The sequence below is a fragment of the Citrus sinensis genome, chromosome 7 (assembly GCF_022201045.2).
Source record: "Citrus sinensis cultivar Valencia sweet orange chromosome 7, DVS_A1.0, whole genome shotgun sequence".
Lineage (NCBI taxonomy): Eukaryota > Viridiplantae > Streptophyta > Magnoliopsida > Sapindales > Rutaceae > Citrus > Citrus sinensis.
This window is the reverse complement of record NC_068562.1, coordinates 18,483,230-18,502,917: the sequence shown is the minus strand read 5'-3', so window position 1 is coordinate 18,502,917 and position 19,688 is coordinate 18,483,230. Positions and strand designations below refer to the sequence as shown.

The 19,688-nt window shown below is 31.5% G+C and overlaps 1 protein-coding gene across 1 annotated transcript; it reads right to left on the bottom strand.

Annotated features, from left to right (window-relative positions):
- Positions 1-10,563: 10,563 nt before the first annotated feature.
- On the bottom strand, positions 10,564-19,145 carry LOC102610342 (pollen receptor-like kinase 4). Its single transcript, XM_052431352.1, has 7 exons — positions 18,877-19,145; positions 18,559-18,757; positions 16,447-16,820; positions 12,697-13,352; positions 12,253-12,323; positions 11,658-12,192; positions 10,564-11,219 (listed from the first exon to the last, which is right to left on the bottom strand). Exons 1-7 carry the CDS (start codon positions 19,143-19,145, stop codon positions 10,564-10,566), a joined length of 2,760 nt encoding a protein of 919 aa, XP_052287312.1.
- Between the last annotated feature and the right edge of the window lie 543 nt (positions 19,146-19,688).

The following is a 19,688-nucleotide window of genomic DNA, read 5'->3' as shown; positions in this document are numbered from 1 at the left end:
ATTTGTATTTTGAGAAAACCTTTTTAATTTTTAGTTAACATAACAGTTTTTTTTTTTTTTTTCCCTTTAACAGGTTTTCAGGATTGCGCAAGATTACAGAAATAAGTACAAGATTGTAATTGGTAATGGTTGATTCTTCACGTAGTTTTTATTGTAAACTCTTTGCTCGTTTGGGTTTGACACAATGTTTTGGCTTTTACATTTCAATATTCATGTAGTTCCACAGACTAATAAATTTTCAGATTATTCAATGAATATTTCAATTCAAGCACCAATTGGAAATTTCTATTTCTGTTTTTTTTTGGTAATTTTCTTCGAATAAATATTGTTGCTATGGTATCGTTATCTTTGTAATACCCTTGTATCAATGTGTTTGATACCATAGTATTGTTGTATATATGATGTCCTAAAATCAAAATGGTTTTAATACTACAGCTATATAAAATTACTGATACTATTTTCTAGTGTCGTTATGACACTGACATGGGCTATGTTGATACTAAAATTTGGTGTCAGCAAAATATATTATTGAAACCAAAATAATATTAACAAAGGTCATTTTTCTACTAGTGTGGTTGTTTTACAGTATGACTTGCTGGACAAAAGAAAATTCTCCAACACGACCAGTATCTGACTAAACAGTAAACAGTTGTGGTTCATGAAAGAATTCCACAAGAAAGATACAAAAGTAGCGAGCAAGAGAATATGGTCAACAGGGAGCTAAGAAAATGAGCAATACACGCATATTTTAGGTGCTGATGATAGATAATTGGCATCCTTCTCATCGAAATTTTCCTAAATTTTTAAACACCTTGTGTTGCGGGTCTAACTAGTGATAGTTTGTTGCAAAAATTTGACTATTATTTTCATGCATATTAACCGCTAATTAACCATGTGAATTTTACTCAAGATGAACTTAAAAGAAATTCTTGTCCCAAGGAATCTTGATCTCCTGACAGAATGCTCTCAAATAGACATGTATGAAGGGTACCTATAACTATAAACATGTTAATGAACTAAAACATTTAAAATCAAATCAAAGAAGTTAAAATTCTTACCATGAAATTTACTAGCCAAGCTACCATTGTCAACAAACTCATAAAGCAAGAGCTTCTCCTCTTGCCTATAGTAGAAAGCTCAGAGTGGCAACAAATTCAGGCGTTCCGATCTACATAGTTCATTTGTTTATACCTCTTCACGACATATGCTTGCCGATTTGATTTATTACATTTCTTACTATTTTTGATAAATTTTTGTTAACCTGTATTGTGCGATTTATTAACCAGAAGCATTTGTGCGAATGAAAGGAATCAACAAAGTGATGAATGTTACTGTTAAAAAGTGTTAGATCCGTTTTCTTAGTTAGGCAATTTTAATTGAAGTCAACTTAATTAAATTAGGAAATGCATAAAACTAAAGAAATAACATAAGCAATTTTCACATAGTTCTGAAAATTCCCAAATATACAGAGCCACTCTCAACTATTGCACACTCCACTAAGTTACGAAAGATTACAATGTAATTGAACTTCAATTAATAAGACTCCCTCTTTGACGACGTAACCTTGTTTATGGACTTGTTCACGACCACCATTTCTCTTGTTTGTTTATCACTTTTTTTATTTATTCATATTTCAATCAAACTATAACTCATATTATATGAGCCTACTATTAATATTTACAATTAGATTATTATTGAAAATTAATTTACATTATTTTTTATGAAGCACTGCCCATATTTTTACCCTCACTAATATTCAAGTGATATATGCTATACCTTTGTAAATGAGAAGATTAGCTCTACTTAATTATTTGTTATAATTGAGGAAGAAATTTTAACCCCCACAATGTTATATGGGGGTTCAAACTATGAGGCCAGCAGACCTGACCATTTGGCCGTTGACTAAGTGGTTTTATTTATTATTTCTTTGAAATCATTTAACGCAGCAAATCCTCTTCTGCCAAACAACATAAAAACAATGAGTCTAGTTAGGCATGAATAAGGTTGTTCCAAATTTCCTAGTATATATAATCTTGCAGTTATTGTGTTTTTTTTTTCCAATTATTTAACCTAACGGTAACCCAATTTCTTTCCCCACCCATACGAGCAGGGTTTACATGATTTTCTCTTAATTTTTAATACAAGAGATTTTATTATCTCAAATAGATTTTTAATACTAGTATTACGATCACTCTATGAATACATATCTCAAAAGATTCATTTCAAATTAAATGGCATTAATCACTTGCGTTAAAAACGGTACTACATAATTTTACAGAAATTTAGAAAAATCTTCCACCACTTTTGTTCATAGTGTCTATTGGTTGAATTTTTGGGATAAATTTGGGCACATCTAGCATTATTATTACTAATAATTAAAATTTTCATATCAATAATTTGAGCATGGAGTTGCAGGCACCTGTACGTAAAATTGCCGCTACGGATGGAATTGAGGTTCGTTGGTCGTGAACACACACACAAAAAAAAAAAAAAAAAAGAGCAGGACAATCCCTATCTTGGATACGATCCAATTAGAACTTTGTTTTTGAATAAATAAGAAATTAAAAAAAAAACTCAATTAATTTTCCATGTATCTTTAATTGTGAATCGAGCAAGATACCAATCATTTCTGCTTATACTAGGTGAATATATAGATGTAATTAAGTTGGGAGTTTATGATCTATACATCGACATATGCAAGGAATTGACATATGTCACAAGGTAAAGAGTTTATAGAAATTTACATATCTCACAATGTAAAGAGTTTATTTAGTCACTTAAATGCCTTGCATAAATTTGCAGATCAATAAAGCATATTAATTCTCAAATTAAGCCAATACTGGATTCATCTTCCTGTGCAGGAATTTGAAAGAGATTGTTGGCCAGAAACATGCTAAACATTCTGTCCAGGACCCAGTTTATTTCTTTTTTTAGCAAATGTTAAAGTTTTAGGTCAAATTTTTCTCTTCCGCCATTTGAAGTTTTAAATCTACAAAGATAATTTTAGCATACAATTATTCATAAATGTTCATAGCTTTCTGATTTTGTGTCGTGCCTCAAATCGCTCTCTAGCTTACAATAATTTATTTTACATTTAGCCAGTGTGATAGCGAGAACATGTGACCCAAAACTATTGTTGTTCTAAAATTTTGAACTTTAATAGAAATTCAATGTCATGTCAATTGTTAAAATACAATTATTTTTTATCAAATTTTTTATCTATGTATCGATCGCCATCAGCAACAGCAAATATGTCTGCTTTCATTTCTTTAACAATTTTATTAATTAAATATCTGTTCTTACCCCTTCCAAAACCATAGAGTGGCTTTACCTCCTTTAGCATCTCAGTTTTTTCACTTTCCAACTCCAATTCATCAAACTGCTTAGCAAATAAGGACACTCCTAAATTTGAATGTCCAATGTCTATGGCGACAACTCCGTTTCTTTAAGTTTATGTAGCTCTATTTTCATGCTTTTCATCTGTTCTTTTGTGTCTCAATCATTCGTTTCCTTAAACCTTCTTTTAGTGTTACATTTCCCATCAAACTTCTTTTTAATTTCAACCACTGAATATCTACATAAAATATTAAAAATGAACTTTTTTAATACTAGTAAAATGAGTAGTCCATTTTAATTACAATAAAGATAAGAGTGATGATACACCTATAAATTCATGTACAAACTTTTTGATGTACAAACTGATTTGACACTAATTTATTTATTGAATGAAAATAGAAAATAATAAAAACATTTCATGTGGACCAAGAGATGTTTAATTCAACCGATTTAATTATGCCACATCAGTTTGTATAAAATAGATTTGTACAAGTGTTTGTGGCAGGGAGGGCAAAATCCAGATCCGAATCCAAATCCGCATTGAACTTTTGGCATCCGAATGCAGGTAATATCCGCACGGATTGCGGGCAAATTTTCTTGAAATCCAAATCCGTATAATAATAAAATTAAATATAATTTTAAATTTAATAATTTACCTAATAATATCAAGTAAAATTCAATTATAATCTAACAATCAACAATTCAACATCAATAACGTACAACAACACTATAAATTCACAAACGATAATTGCACAACATAAATCAAACATAAAAAAATTTAAAAAAAAATCTCAGGTAAACCGATTCATTACAATATTCTCTAATTATTATTTTTTTTTTTTAGTTTTTGACATATTTTTCATAGTCAATAAAGATTGTCGAGTTAATTATGCTCATAAATATTAAATAAATAATTTAATTTATATACTTTTTCAATTAAAATTTAATTATAAAATAATACGGATTCGGATATCCGATTTTTCAGATGCACTTGCATCCGGATCTGGGTCTAGATTTTCGAGATCTTTGCGGATTTGGGTCGAATCCAAAATTTATTGCCATCCCTAGTTTGTGGTGATATTATTAATCTAAAGATAATAAAGCATATTGATCATAAATTGCAACAAATCTAATATAACACCGCACAAGCAGTGCAACATCAACAACACTCACAAGACCAAATCATCAACATTTAACAAATAGCATAGGTACAGTTACTAATTAATTAAAAATAAAGAAACAAATATAAGTAATAAATTAAAAACAGTTTAACACAATAAAACAATTAAAATGTGGCATTTTCAAAGAAATTAATTAATTTTTCAGTAAATTAATAAATTAAAAAATTTTATACCTGCAATTATCTTTTTATTATTACATAACAACAAAACATGGTATTAGTTTCCTCTAGTATTTTAAATGTATATACATTTTTTGGTAATTGAATATTTTTTAAAAATCCATATTCAATGGATTATGAAAAAAAAAAAACTAAAAGTATATTAAAATTAATAATCTATGAAACTATATATATATATATAAATTTTTTTTCATTCAAAATTCATGTTTGATTTGATGAAAATTTACAATACATGACTAGCAACAGAAGCTTCTACAAATTTAATCTTATAAATTATTTACATTTTTCATATATTCACATGAAAATAGAGGTGGCAAACGCAACGCAGCCCGATGTTTGACCCTTTAATTCAATTCTTAATTAATCTTATTAAAAATTTTTAAATAATCTTTATCTCATAATATATCCCACCTAATCTCTATTTATCCTTATTATAATTTTATCTTAAAAAAATAATAATCTTTCTCTTTCTTTACTGGGGCAGCAGTGTTTCTTTTTTTTTCTCCTACAAGGGCAGCCATGGCTTGTGGGTGTGGGCAAGCTTGTCTGAAATCTTTAATTATTAAAATTTTAGATGTACTTAAAATCTATTTACTCTCTGAAATAATCTCACACAAGGACAATATAAAAACTATAATAAAAGTGCTTGGTGGGGAAAATTAGATAAAATGAGGGGTAGAAAATATCACCTCTCCTAATTAAATTCGGATGAGTTGGGTGCATTTTAATGAGTTAATTGAATCAATTTTTTCAAAGCCCATTAATGATTGGTTGGGTTTGGTTCATGATGGATCCATACATTCCAATTTAGGGTTAATTTTAGAAACCTCCCTTAAGGTTTGATATAATTTCAATTAGATGGCGAGATTGATTATATTCTCACTTATCTCCCCTACCGTTAGTATACATACACGTATAACATTAGTATTTGACTATTTGAGAGCAAAAATGTAAAAGATATGCTGAAAATCTAAAAAAATCAAGTAATAATAAAAAAAAATTGAAATCCATTGGATAATTATATTATCCGATTAGACACAATATTCATTGTGTAAAAGAGTGTATTTCTCTTTCTCCAGTACAAAAAAGTAATGAAGATTTCTTTCTCTCACATTAACAATCAAAGCATTTTTCACTCCACTCTCCTATTCTTAGTTGCTAGAACAAAAGGAACTAAACACAAAGAGCATATATAACCCATGAAGAAGACAAACATGAGTGGTCGGAGAAGGCTACCAACTGGTGACGATCAACGGCGGCCGGTATATGCCACTGGTATTGGAGTTTGTAAGAAATTAGTTACTTTATCAAAGTCTAAAATTTTTAAATACCTTTGATTTTCTTGTTTTTGGAGATTTTATAAGTGGTAGTTGGTTGTGTTTGATTTGTCTTGTTCATTGGTTGGTGGTGGAAAATTTGATTCAAAGGAGAGTGGGTTCAACCATATGTGGCCATGAGTTGAAAAAAATTGTTATTGGTTATTTTATATTTGTGATTTACACTATACATAGTGTAATAAGACATATAAAGCCAATTATTTGTTATTCTTATGCAAATGGGTATGTAAAATAGTAGTCTTAGTTGTAGTTTTTATTTTTCAAGTTTGCTAAAGTGGATCTATTTATGAATTTGCAGTGTTTTTGTACGCCTATCACACAAACACAATTCCTGCGTTTTTGAGCGACATTGCTTGTCCCTCGTGCGATAGGCTCACGTCGCACGAACACAGTTTCTGTGTTTTTGGGCGACAACCAATGTTGCCCAAAAATACTGTTTTTATGTTTTGGGCGGCGACATACTCTTGTCGCATGTACACACATTCTGTGTTTTTGGGCAACAAGTTTTGTCTCTCGTGCGACAGTATTTTGTCGCTTGTGCAACATGCATGTCACATGAAAATCACAGTTTTTACTTAATATTAATTCAAAATAAAAATAGTAAACACACACACACACACACATATGTAATTAAAACATATATATACATATTTTTAATATCTTTATTAAAATGTATTACTATTATCATTATTTTTCTTTATTATTGTAATTGTTGTTGTTGTTGTTGTTTAGTAATGTTGTTATTATTATTATTCTTAATTATTACTTTTCTTTCACTTATTAACGTGTGCATATTCACATATGATAGGGGCGAAAGGCTAGTTGAATCGTCTGGTGTTCCACTGAAACCGGCAGCAGAAATGGACTTGTTTGACTTAGCAAACGAGAATGAGTTTGCTCTCCCTTATTTGAATGATGAGGTTCACATTGAGCAGGTGACGGCAATAAAAGATTCTCTTGAGAGGATGCTAGCAAATTAGGATGTCGTACCATCTTTTTGTACTCAGTCATAGGCACAAGATTGAATTTTTGTATATTTTGTATACTTTGTATAAATGTGATACTAATAAACTCACATTATAGTGACAATACCATATATAAAGTATAACTCAGCTATCATGACACACTGTTAGTTAATTTTGTTCTTTTTGTATATATGGGTTACTGTTGGATGTATAGGTTGATGAAATTTAGTCAATTTGTGACTGTCACCAACTGTAAGCTGCAGAAATGCACATGTGACTGTAATTTAAATTATGGTGCCAATCCACTTAGTATTATTTTCCAATTCAATTAACTCATACTAATGTTTTTTTTCCTCTCAGTACGAATTTAAATGTTCGTTATTTGTTATTTGTGTTGCTGGTTTGGTGACATACAACTTGATGGTTTGGAATTTACTTATTTCTTTAAACAAGTAAAATATTGGTGGTTTGGTGGTGATGAAATCCTTTAACGTATTTTGGAGACTGGTATAGTAAGTTGCTGAGAGAACTAAATTATTTTTTAGTGGTTTTTGATTTCACGCACTAGTTAAACAAGCTTTCTGTAATTTGGGGAGACATACACTGTCTCTCGGGAGACGAGCATTCATGGCTCAAAATTACAGAAACAAGCTTTCTGTAATTTGGGGAGACATACACCTGTCGCCCGGGAGACGGTGCCCGTCGCTCTAAATCACAGGCGCTTGTCGCAATAGGCCCTGTCGCGCGTGGGATTCTGCATAAATGCAAAAGACCCTCTTAAGCTAGTAATCGCAAACTTTTCGTTCTAGATAATGAGCTTACAAAACAAGAATTCGCATGAATGCACCATCAACACCTTAATCTACCTAAAACAAGACAAACAAACCCGAATAGACATTTTGTCAAGCACCTCATGTGCCATTTATTAACTACCATTTCATTAAACCATTTTTAATATTTACACACCAATCAATCCTAATGCTCATCTATAATCATTTATATACTCATTTGTCATCAATCAATCTTAGGCAAACAAAAAACAAAAAGAATTTACAATATAAGGCTTGCCAAATTACCGGAAACTAACGTGATATATTGTGGCCAAAATGGCGGAAGTAGAGCAACGTGTTGCCGGAGATCAACTTGCTGTCAAACGCCCGTCCAACCGCTGTTCCCTTGTCGCCGGAAAACTCAAGACTTAGGTTGAATTTGGAGAGAAGAGAAGGTATATATTTGGCAAGCTATTTTCGTCATACCCTTACTTTGCTGGCGCCAAAATTTTGGGTTGAATAATTGGTTTGGATATTTCAGTCGTTTCTCAAGTCAACTAACGGTCAAGTAGTGTGTATACTAACGGCAGGGGAGGTAAGTGAGAATACAATTAATCTCGCTATCTAACTGAAATTATATCAAACTTCAGGGAAGATTTCTAAAAATAGCCCTCCCAACTTACCCAATCTGTTAACTTTCAACTACCAAACCCAAAATAAATAAACCTAATTTTTAACCCTTTCTACTCTTTTATTGAAAAATAGTTCTTTTGAACTTTTCTCTTTTAAGCTTGGCGTTTATTCTAATGTTCAGTCCCAATTCCAAAATTTAATAATCCCATTCGATTGTCAATAAACATAAGTTGATATTCAAATATATTATGCCATATGGTTTACAACATTTATTTTTGCTCCCTTGTTTACCGATAAATATTAGACTACAAACAACATTTCATATTATGATGCAGAATTAATGTTTTATTTTTACCTCCATTTTAATTCGATTTTAAGTACTAATAGTTTTTTTCAATGTTTTAATTTATTTAATTTTCAATTATAATTGAACTGTCAACCCCGTCAACCCAACCCAACCCAACTATTTAAGGGTTGCATTGGTTTGGGATGGGCATGTTATTGTTGGACCAATTTCAAAATAAATTATGAATAATTTCGAAATAAATGATGTTTTATTATAAAAATATGTCTTATTATAAAGACATGTCCAATTAGTTATGCCTTATACATGAGATATTTTTTACTTAAGGATGTATCCTTTCATGATGGTATTTCATTTGAAATAATCACGAAAATAATGATCCTACACCACTATTTCCTCAGCCCTTTTTCCTAAAACAAATTGCATTACATAACATTTATTTTTTATGCATAAAATATCCAAGAGTATTCAGGTTTGTTTTTATCAATGCACAATACAAGCTAACAAATAAGTGCTATATTATATCCTGGAGGTGTATTGCTTAACACATGTGCCTCACTCGATTGATGGGGACAAATAATATCTTATAGAAAGCAACAATTGTAACGTGTCTTAAAATACACATTAATTTTCTGTAATTCACCTATTATTATTGTTTTCTTTGTACCTATATGGTTGTAGACATATGACTTTATTATAGTTCCACTTTTATCACTGCAATTATCTTGACTTTATTACAATTCCACTTTTATCACTTCAATTATCTGCATTTTCCATTCCCCACAAAACATATATCCTCAATAGTTATTTGATTGGGTTGAGTTGGTTTCCTCTAAATAGTAAGAAAATTAAAAAAAAAAAGTAATTCACAATAGTTTTGTTTAAAACAGTTTTTTCATCTATTTGAAATATCCAAATTCATTAAGGGTAAAACAGTTAAAATATACAAAAAAATCGGGGAGAGGGATGTGTTGAGCTATTTCACAAATTATAGGGATGTGAAAAACATTTACTCAAGGTCTTTGTGTGCATTTTGATTAAACTTTTGTGGTCTATTGATCCTTTTAATTATATGGCGTAACGAGTGTATTGAATATTGATGATAGATTTTGTTTGTGATTTAAACTATTCTTATATTTTTATTTATAAACATTTCACGAATTATAGAAATGTGAAAAACATTTGCTCGAGATTTTGTGTAAATTTTGATTAAGCTTTTGAGGTCTCTTGATCCTTTTAACTATATGGTGTAATTAACTACAATCACGTGAATTTTATTCCATTGAAACTCAAATCATTCTATTAAAAAATTCAATTCAACTAATTGATCCTCGCCATGCATTTTTTCTAGAGAAATTAAATTATCATTATGAATAATATTAAGGATCCTAATATTTGAGTTCCAACTATTATATATATTTCATCTATTAATAGTGAATTTTATAATTGATAAAATCTATAAGACTCACGTTGTTATGGTGAATCTATCATGTTTCATGATATAGAGATGATCATGCAATTAACAGGTAAGTAAAATAATGAATTAACCAAAAATAAAATAAAACAAAACAAAAAGAAAGAAAAGGAAAACAAAAAGGTGATCGTTTCATTCATTTTCTTTCTACAAACCAACAAATTATGAATTTCTATCGCCTAAACTTCAACTTACGCAAATTAATTACACGACTGGCTAACCACAATAACCTCATTTTTTTTCTCCCTACTAACCTCACGTTTCATTCATGAATATGAAATTGATCCCCTCAGAATAACCAATTCCATCTTTATCTTTATGTTTTTATAGTCAATTATCAGCAGGTGCAACAAATCATACCTCAAATGTTTGCGTGGTTTCCAATCAGCCATGTGAGAAGAACCCGTCCCCTGACCCATTAATGCTTTGAACATACCCATCACAAAAATATTCATCATGATCATTACCTCCCTCTTTCAACCGCTCAATCTTCTCAATAACTTCTTTCAATTCCATCCTTGCCAACACATCTTCTTCACAACAACTCAATCCTATCTTCAAAAGATTTATCATTTCACTCTTACTATATTTGGCTCCCTTCATCTCTTTATCAAACACATCACCTGTCCGTTTTTCTTTAACCATGTTATTGACCCAATTTGACAAGCTTGCCTTACTATCATAACCTTGTAATAGATAGTTTTCAGGATATTTGCCAGTTAATAACTCTAAGATTAGTATTCCAAGGCTCCATACATCAGACTTCTTCGATATTTTGCCATTGTGTGCATACTCGGGCGACTTATAAGCAACCATGAGCGTGTGTGCATTGTCGGGGTTGATCAATGGCCTTAGAGCATAATCTGTTAATAGTGGTTCAAAGGACCTGTCAAGAAGCACATTGGATGATTTAAGGTGACCATGAGGGATAATTGAGCCTGGAAGCTCATTGTGGAGATAAGCCATGCCTTTGACTACCCCTTTTATGATTTTCAGCCGGGTTTGCCAATCAAGGCCTGGTCGTTGTTTAGTATGATTTGCTGGACAAAAGAAAATTATCCAATATGATCAGTATCTGAGCAAATACTTGTGGTTTGTTGAGAATTTCACAAGAGAGATGCAATAGTGGTGTGCAAGACAATATTGTCAACAGAAAGCTAAGAAAATGGGCAATACACACATCGTTTTAGATGCTGATAGATAATTAGTATCATTCTGATCTGAAATTTCATAAATTTTTAAAGATTTTGTGTCTCAACTCAACTAGTGAAAGCTCTTTGTCGGAATTTAACTTTTTTTTTAATCTATATTAATCAGTAATCACCTATGTGAATAAACTCATATTATAAAAAAATCTTGATCCTAAGGAATCCTGATCTAATAAAAGAATGCTCCCAAATAAACATCTATGAATTGACACGGATAATTGTAAGCGCAAAAACATTTAAAATTAAAATCAGGTAAGTTAAGAATCTTACCATGAAGTTTACTAGCCAAGCTACCATTCTCAACAAACTCATAAAGCAAGAGCTTCTCCTCTTTCCGATAGTAAAAAGCTGTGAGAGGCAACAAATTCGGATGTTCCAATCTCCCAAGCCTCTTCATATGCTCTTGAAAATCTTCTCTTCCGACATTGTTCATTTGTTTATATCTCTTCACGACATATGCTTGCCCATTTGATATAACTGTCTTGTAAGAAGCACCAAATGTCCCACTTCCCAAAACCTCAGCCGATGCTCTAAGCATGTCTTGTAAATCAAACGGCTCCATATCATCCCTCACAAATGAAAGCTTCCCATAATCAGCCTTTTTCTTGATCTCAATAGGCTCCGGTTCCACTTTACTACTTCCAAATGAAGTTGGCAACTTGCTTGAGTCTTCATATGACGAGGCTCGTTCGATCTGTGTTTTGCGTTTTCTCAAGTAGAAGATTATCAAAATAGCCGCAATAATTCCAAGTGAAACTCCTAGAACTAATACTATCATGATAATTTTTAGCAGAGATACCTCCTTCTTTTGGTTTGGATTCTCCTGGACTATGATCGGCGGCTGCCCTTTCGGCGGCTGGCTCACATTGTTCGGAATCTCAGGATGTTTCGGCAATACACAAGGGTCTAAAGGCGGCCCACATAAATTTTTGTTACCTGGATTGAGCAAATGAAAGTTATGAACCAAAAGTATTTGTGCAAGTGAAAAATTGAAAAGGGCAATGCTGTCAACTATCCTCTTAGTTCTCTTCATTTTAAAAATTACATAAAATGTTTTTACAGTGTTATTTTTATGGTTGCCGAATCGAACCTTTTAAGGCTAAATTGCTTTTGTTTTACTTTTATAAAACTTAAAATTCAAACAAATTCAAGGGGCAACGATTTGTGTAACTTTAAAATTATAGGGAGTAGCAACAAAACTGCTTAATTGGCTTAAATCCTAGAGACTACAGGAGAATTTACCCTTATTTATGATGCTCAAACCTTAATATGTAACTGAAATGTGCATAGATTTGGATAACATACTTACCTGCAAAGGTGGACGGGTCCATCTTGCTTAAACTTTCGGGAATTGGACCTTCCAATTCATTATTGGCCAAACCTAAAGACCTCATCTCATTCTGTTTAATTTCGGGTACTTGTCCTTGAAATTTATTGGCTTCAAGCCTCAGCTCCATAAGCTTGGGCAATTGAACAAGTGATGAAGGAATTGTACCCGTTAACCTATTATTTGCCATATACAATTTCTTCAACGAAGTCATACCCTCAAATGCATCATCAGAAATGTTCCCTGAAAAGCCATTGTCTGACAAATAGATAGATTTCAATGGCCCCATTTTCCTTAGATCAGGCAATGGGCCTTCAAATTTGTTATTCATGAAACTTACTGTGCGCAACGAAGATAATAAACCGAGAGATTCGGCAGCAATAGTCCCTGATAAATTCATTTGCTCAAGTTTCAGTCCCCATACACTGCCATTCAAACAAAGAACACCATTCCAATTTGGATAATTGAATGTGCATGGATTCCTTAAAGCATTCCAATTAACGAGAGCAGATGATGAATCATTCAATGAACTCTTGAATTGTAAGAGAATTTCAGTGTCTGATAAACCAAAAGTCACACCAACAAATGATATTAAAACCAAAACATGTAAAACATTGCGCGCAGGCCTGCCAATGTGCCTGCCCATTGGCAATCATGTACCAAGAGAACACAACAAAACCTTCTTCAAATTTAATTCTTCAAGGAAAAGAGATTAATTTTTGTTTTATCAAATTTTCTTTGCAAAGAAAACTGGCGATCATGGAGACAAAGGTGGTGCCAAGTTGAGCAGAAAAAAATGATAAGAATAGAAAGTCGATGGCTTCTTTTTTTTTTTTTTCTAACAAAAGGAAATTAAACCAAATTAGTGGAATTAAGACGCTAACATTAATTTTATTTTTTCCTTCATTTGCCAGTCTATGAGTTGTCATTTAGAGGTTGAGCTGTCAGTAAGAGAAATCTAAGGCTGGCCCTCGAATATTTATGATGTTTGTTGTGCAATTTTGTTGGCTACGTGGGTGGATTCTCTATTTATTTGGAAATATTACAAGCCATTTACCTTAATTTTAGCAAATCTATTGCTCTTCGACTTGTTGAATCTCCTTAGGGAACACATACACTTCGGATTTTTAGGTAGTGAAAATACTAATTTATCTAGCGAAGTTCAACCAATATTGCTAGTTTTAAGTAAATTTTGCTAGTGAACTTAAAGTAGGTTATAAATAATATCCTAATTATAGATGCATAATCACCAACTTTATTCTATTCTATCCCCAAATTTGCGGGGAAGGAGGTTTAATTCTTGCAATTCTATTGATTTCCCCGTAATTAAGTGGAGTAGACTTCTTCTTCATCCCAACAAATATTCCTAATGTACTCAGAATTATGTTAGTTGCTTTATAGGTAAAAGTTAGCTAAGGTCTATTACCATTTTAGAAGTATGGAGTAAGCTTCATAGAATTCAGCCCCTATTTTTCAAATTTAATAAATGTGAGTTAATGAAAAAAAAAAATTGCTTCACGGATAAAAAATGGTCTGATTGTTTTTTTATTTTATTATTACAATATAAGTTTATTGTCATGGTAATGTTAAAAAAGAAAGTGCTACACTCGTTAGTTATTGTCATTGTACACATAATATGCATGCTTGAGATGACTTATTTAATAGGCATGAGTGTTTTTTTAGTCTTCAAAACTCTTTTAAAAACCTTTAGTATTGTTCAGTTTTCTCAAGTAAGTTATTTTGTCTTTACTAACATATGCTATTTAGACTTTTGAGACTAGAGGTTAGAGAACCTTTAAAATTGTCTAAACTGTCATGTTTTTATTTCACAATCTTATTTCATTCATTTTATGATACAACTTTTAAAACCTATCTATTAAGTAATTTTATAATTTTTTAATAAAACCTCTTATTAAAAACCAGATAACGAAAATATTTTTGATAAAAACTTACTAATAAGTAGGGTTGGCAATGGAATGGAATGGGGCAGGATTTGCCAATTCCAATTCTATTTAGTATATGCAAGTGAGATAAAAAAATCTTATTTTTGTCCCTTTATTTTTTTGAGACAAAAATTTATCCCAATCTTGTCCTATTAAATATCTCGTTTCATCCGTTATCCTGAATAGTCCTAAATATAAATAAATAAATAAATAAATAAATTTTGACATTATTTTTCTTTTAAAGATCCATCAAAACTCAATAGAGCAAAAATCTTAAATAAATACAAAATAAAATAATCAAATAATAGTTTTATTTTGACTACATACATGTTTGAATACAATTCTATGCTAACATTTTTTAATTACCTGTTTGCTTTCATTGCATATTAATAGTAAGATTTACGCTTCAAAAGTTATAGATTTGGACAGTAATCAACTTATATTTTGACTATAAAAAAATATAAAAAATAAATTTTAATTGTGACTATTGGCTGACACTTCACTTTCTAATTATATTACTTTTATTATTTAATTTTAGGCTTTAGGTTTCAACTTTGAACGTTACTTAAGTTAAAATTATAAAATAATTAAAAATTTAAAATAGTCTTCAAATTATATTATTAATGGGATATACAAGATGAGACGAGATTTTATAATTGGTCCTCCTCCTATCCCAGAAATAAAGGTGGGATTTATTTTTTGTCTTTGTCCCATCCCACTTTAATTTGGGATGTGTAAATATTTTCCAATTTCTTCCCAAAGGAGATCGGATCCCACATGATTCCATTCGAACAGGAAAAAATGTCATCTCTACTTATAAAAAGCTCTACTTGTTGAGTCAATTGGGCTAATTTTAAGAAAAATAGAAATTATTCAAATCTGTGTTTATTTTGGGGTTGTTTAGATATTACAAAATGTATGTTGTACTTTTGTAGTTTTTTTTAAAGGAAATAAGAGTTTATTAAACAAACAAGAAATTAATCAAATAGGTAGGTAGAACATGACTCCACTCACTCGGACCTGACATAGAACCCCCCACTCTAGCAATAGTATGGGCGGCAGTTTTCGCAAATCTACGAACAAAAAAGAAAGAAACATCTCCTAAAGAGTGAGCCAAAGCTCCACAATCAGCAATAATAGTACCAAAGCCATTAGGATAAACAGCAGTATCACATAGGGTGTGTTTGGTTGAGGTATTAAAACTCCTCATTTCATTAAATTTACACATCCCCATGTTTGGTAGATAAAAGGCTACAACAACAACTAAACCTAACTCACAGTCGGAATTAAGCTAATGAAGCAACTGCCGCTTGTTTGTTTGTTTTTTTTTTTTTTCCTTTAACGTTTTCACGTGCTTTTGCTTTGACTTTTGCCTTTGCTTATTAACAATAATAATAATAATAAATAAAATAAAATAAAATATTTTATTTAATGTAATATTATATATATATATATATATATTTTTTAATTTTTTACATTATAATTATTACTATAAATTAATAAATATGTAATTTATTATTCAATATTGTTATAATATATTTTTATTTTTATATTATAATTTATTAATAAATTTATAATTGATTATAACTAATAATAAATATTTAAATATGAATAAATTTTAATAATATTAATTTAAAAATAATAATAGTATAAATAATAATATAAAATATTAATACAATTTAAATATATTAATATAATCTAATTTAATATTTAATTTAATTGAAATTAATCACAAAAAATTAATATAGTACAGTATAGTACCAAACATTGTATAGTATCATTATAATACAGTGCTAATGCAATACAACATAATACAATACAATGTGCCAAACGCATCCATAGAGCATTAAAAACATGTAAGCTATCCATCTCAAGAATAATAGGAAAGTCTGGAAAATTCTTGAGCCAACTAAGAGCTTCACGCATGCCAATCGCATCGGCCTTGCGAGCTTTAAATATGCCGGGGAGGAAACCACTCATCGCCGCAACAAAATCATCCTCAGAAGACCATATGACAGCCCCAAAGCTGATTGTGTCTCGAGAGCGTGAAATAGCTGCATCAACATTACACTTGTGCCACCCTTCATGAGGTCTTTTCCAGCAAAGCAGACCGTGATCAAAAGTATTAGAAGCCAGTGCAAAGCAAGAACTCTTGCAAGCTTGCTGCCATTGAAACAAGCTCTGACCAACCAAATTGAGCACATTTGTCGCCCTTCCATTGATATTTTTCCAAACTTTATTATTCCTATTTAATCAAATACCCCAACAAATCACGGCAGCCAAACTACAATCATCTCCATTACAGTGAGCAAATAAAGCTTCTAGCCATTCTCCAAACTTCAAAAAACTCCCAACAAAACCAATCACAGATGACATCCAACTGAAACACTAACTAGGCAACCCAAGAGGAGGGTGAATTGTTTTTTTTTTAAAACTTAAGTTAAACAAATTGCGCAACAATAATCTATTGCCTTAATCAAATCAAAAACAATAAATTCAATAAAGCTCAATAATAAAAGAGTAAGGGAAGAGAGAGCAAACACAATAATTTTTACGTGGTTCGGCAATCCCCGCCTACGTCCACTCCTCCAAGCACACCGGGCTTGAGAATTTCATTATCCAAACCTCCCAAGGTTTCAAACGCTTACAATTGACTTCCAAGGTATCAATGGACCTTTACAACATGAGATTATCCACAATCTCTTAACCCAAGTGTATCCCAACACTTACAACCTCTCAATTTGATTTTACAAAAAAGATTACAAAAATTTCTCTTACACAATGTGTTTGTATACAAATGAAAGCCCAATATGTGTGAATAAATGAAATGAATACACAAAGTTTATGCTTTTAGATTTGCAGAGAAATACTCAAAATATCAATAGTTGCATCATATTAAATTAATTAGATTTGAGCCATTTTATAGTTGAAGAAGAAAACTAGCCGTTATTGACTTTCTAGTGAAAACCGGCTTGCCATTTTTGTGAATCCGATTAGCCGCTTCATGTTACCGTTATGTTAAAAAATTTGAATTTTTGCACATCCGGTATGCCACTTTCATGAATCTGGTTAGCCGTTTTTATTCTAGAGAGTTTCTGCCCATAATCGGTTTGCCGCTTTCTTCAATCTGGTTAACTGCTTGCTACAGTGACTGCTACAATGAACTATTTTTTAAAATTATAATTTTACCCCAAAATGTTTAATATCGGCATTATGGTCCAAAAAATCATAAAACTTTGTAAAAAGGTCCATTTTCGAAATTTCTAAACAATGCTTGTCATTCCTAAAATGTTCTGAAATTATGATATGACCTAAAATGCTATGAAACTTTTCAAATAAGTCCTTTTCCAGAATTCCAAACAATACTTGTTGATTTCAAAGTTTTCAAAACTCTTTCAATTAGATCATAAACATGAAAAAGAACCAATTTCATAAAATCATTTTTCCATTAAACATAAAACGTTTATAATGTGAAAATAATGATTTATTAAAATTGTATAAAAATAATTTGAGCTTTTAAAAACTTAATCATTCTTAATCTTATTTGTTATCATCAAAATCAACATTATGGAAACATATATGTTAACACCAGCAAGTTTAGCAATAGGGCATTCAACCAAAATATGATAAATAGTTTCATTTGATGCGTTGCAAATAGGGCATAAAGGATGTACTTCTACTCGGCGCTGCAAAAGATTGTCAACTGTTGGAACACATTAACCAAAGCTCTCCAAAGAAAGTTTTTAACCTTTGCAGGAACTGGAAGCTGCCATAATTTTTTTCCAAATACCGCTATTGGGAGGATTAGGCAGATTTTCTAACATTCTGTAACAACTGAGAACTGTGTACAAGCCTTTAGGACCGGGTAACCAATACCAAGTATCACTGTGGAGACAAGTACCAAGAGGAATTGACGGATAAGCTTGCGGTCCCTGATATTAAATATATCAACGACTACATCATAATCCCATCGGTGGTGGTTAGGAACCATTAGACTGTCCATTACAGCAGTAGCAATATTATCGGGCAGAGACGAAGGAGCAAACCTATTCTTGTTGTCCGGAAGCCAATGAGCCAAACCAATAACAGTTTGCTGACCCCTCCAATTTGAACACGACTACCTTGTAGAATAGCCTTCTATGCTGCCAAAATTGATCTCCAAACATAGCTTGGATTGCTACCCAAGGCAGCTTCAGTAAAAAAAGTTTGAGGATAATACCTTGCCTTAAACAATTTAGCCACAAGAGTACCTGGATTGGTTAAGAGATGCCATCCTTGCTTGCCGAGCATAGCGATGTTAAATTGATGTAGGTTCTTGAAGCCAAATCCCCCATAGTTCTTAGGTTTGCATAACCGGTCCCATTTCATCCAAATAATACCTCTACTGCTGTTACCCTTGCTGCCCCACCAAAAAGAATTCATCATCTTTTCAATCTCTCTACAAAGCTCAAGAGGAAGCAGGTAAATATTCATTGCATAGTTGGGCATTGTTTATGCAATTGTCTTGAGCAAACTCTCCTGCCTTCTCTAGATAACAACTTTTGATTCCACCCCTGGAGGCGCTTCCAAAGATTCCACCCATGGAGGCGCTTCTAAACTTTGTCTTTAATATAACGAAGAGCATCCAACTTTCTTCTGCCAATAGAGGAAGGTAATCCCAAATAAGTACCATGATCTACTATTGCCGTGACTCCGAGTAATTCACAAATTTAATGAACAACATTTCTAACACTCATACTAAAAGAAATAGATGACTTGTTATAATTGACCTTCTGTCCTGAAACAACACCATACATAGAAAGAATACTTTGATGGTTGTCGAAGCCAGCAAAAATAAATACCTACTCTAAATAAATTGTGTATAGTGATTGAGCAGGGTTGTATCCACAGACATCGGTAATTATTTAAATAATTTTAAAACGTAAAACATAAAATGGGGGTTTTGTTGACAATAATAGAAATCAAATTAAAATAACTAGAATGCAAATTAAAGCTGTAATTCAAATTGAAGAAACCTCTGGTTGAAGGAAT

Excerpts from the sequence above, each read along its gene's own strand:
- LOC102610342 (XM_052431352.1), bottom strand. The coding sequence starts at position 19,145 with ATGCCCAACTATGCAATGAATATTTACCTGCTTCCTCTTGAGCTTTGT. Across the intron at positions 16,821-18,558 it reads TTATCCGTCAATTCCTCTTG|CAAGCTTGCAAGAGTTCTTG; the intron begins GTACTTGTCTCC and ends TTTCAATGGCAG. Across the intron at positions 12,193-12,252 it reads ATCCTGAGATTCCGAACAAT|AAGGAGGTATCTCTGCTAAA; the intron begins GTGAGCCAGCCG and ends CCAAACCAAAAG.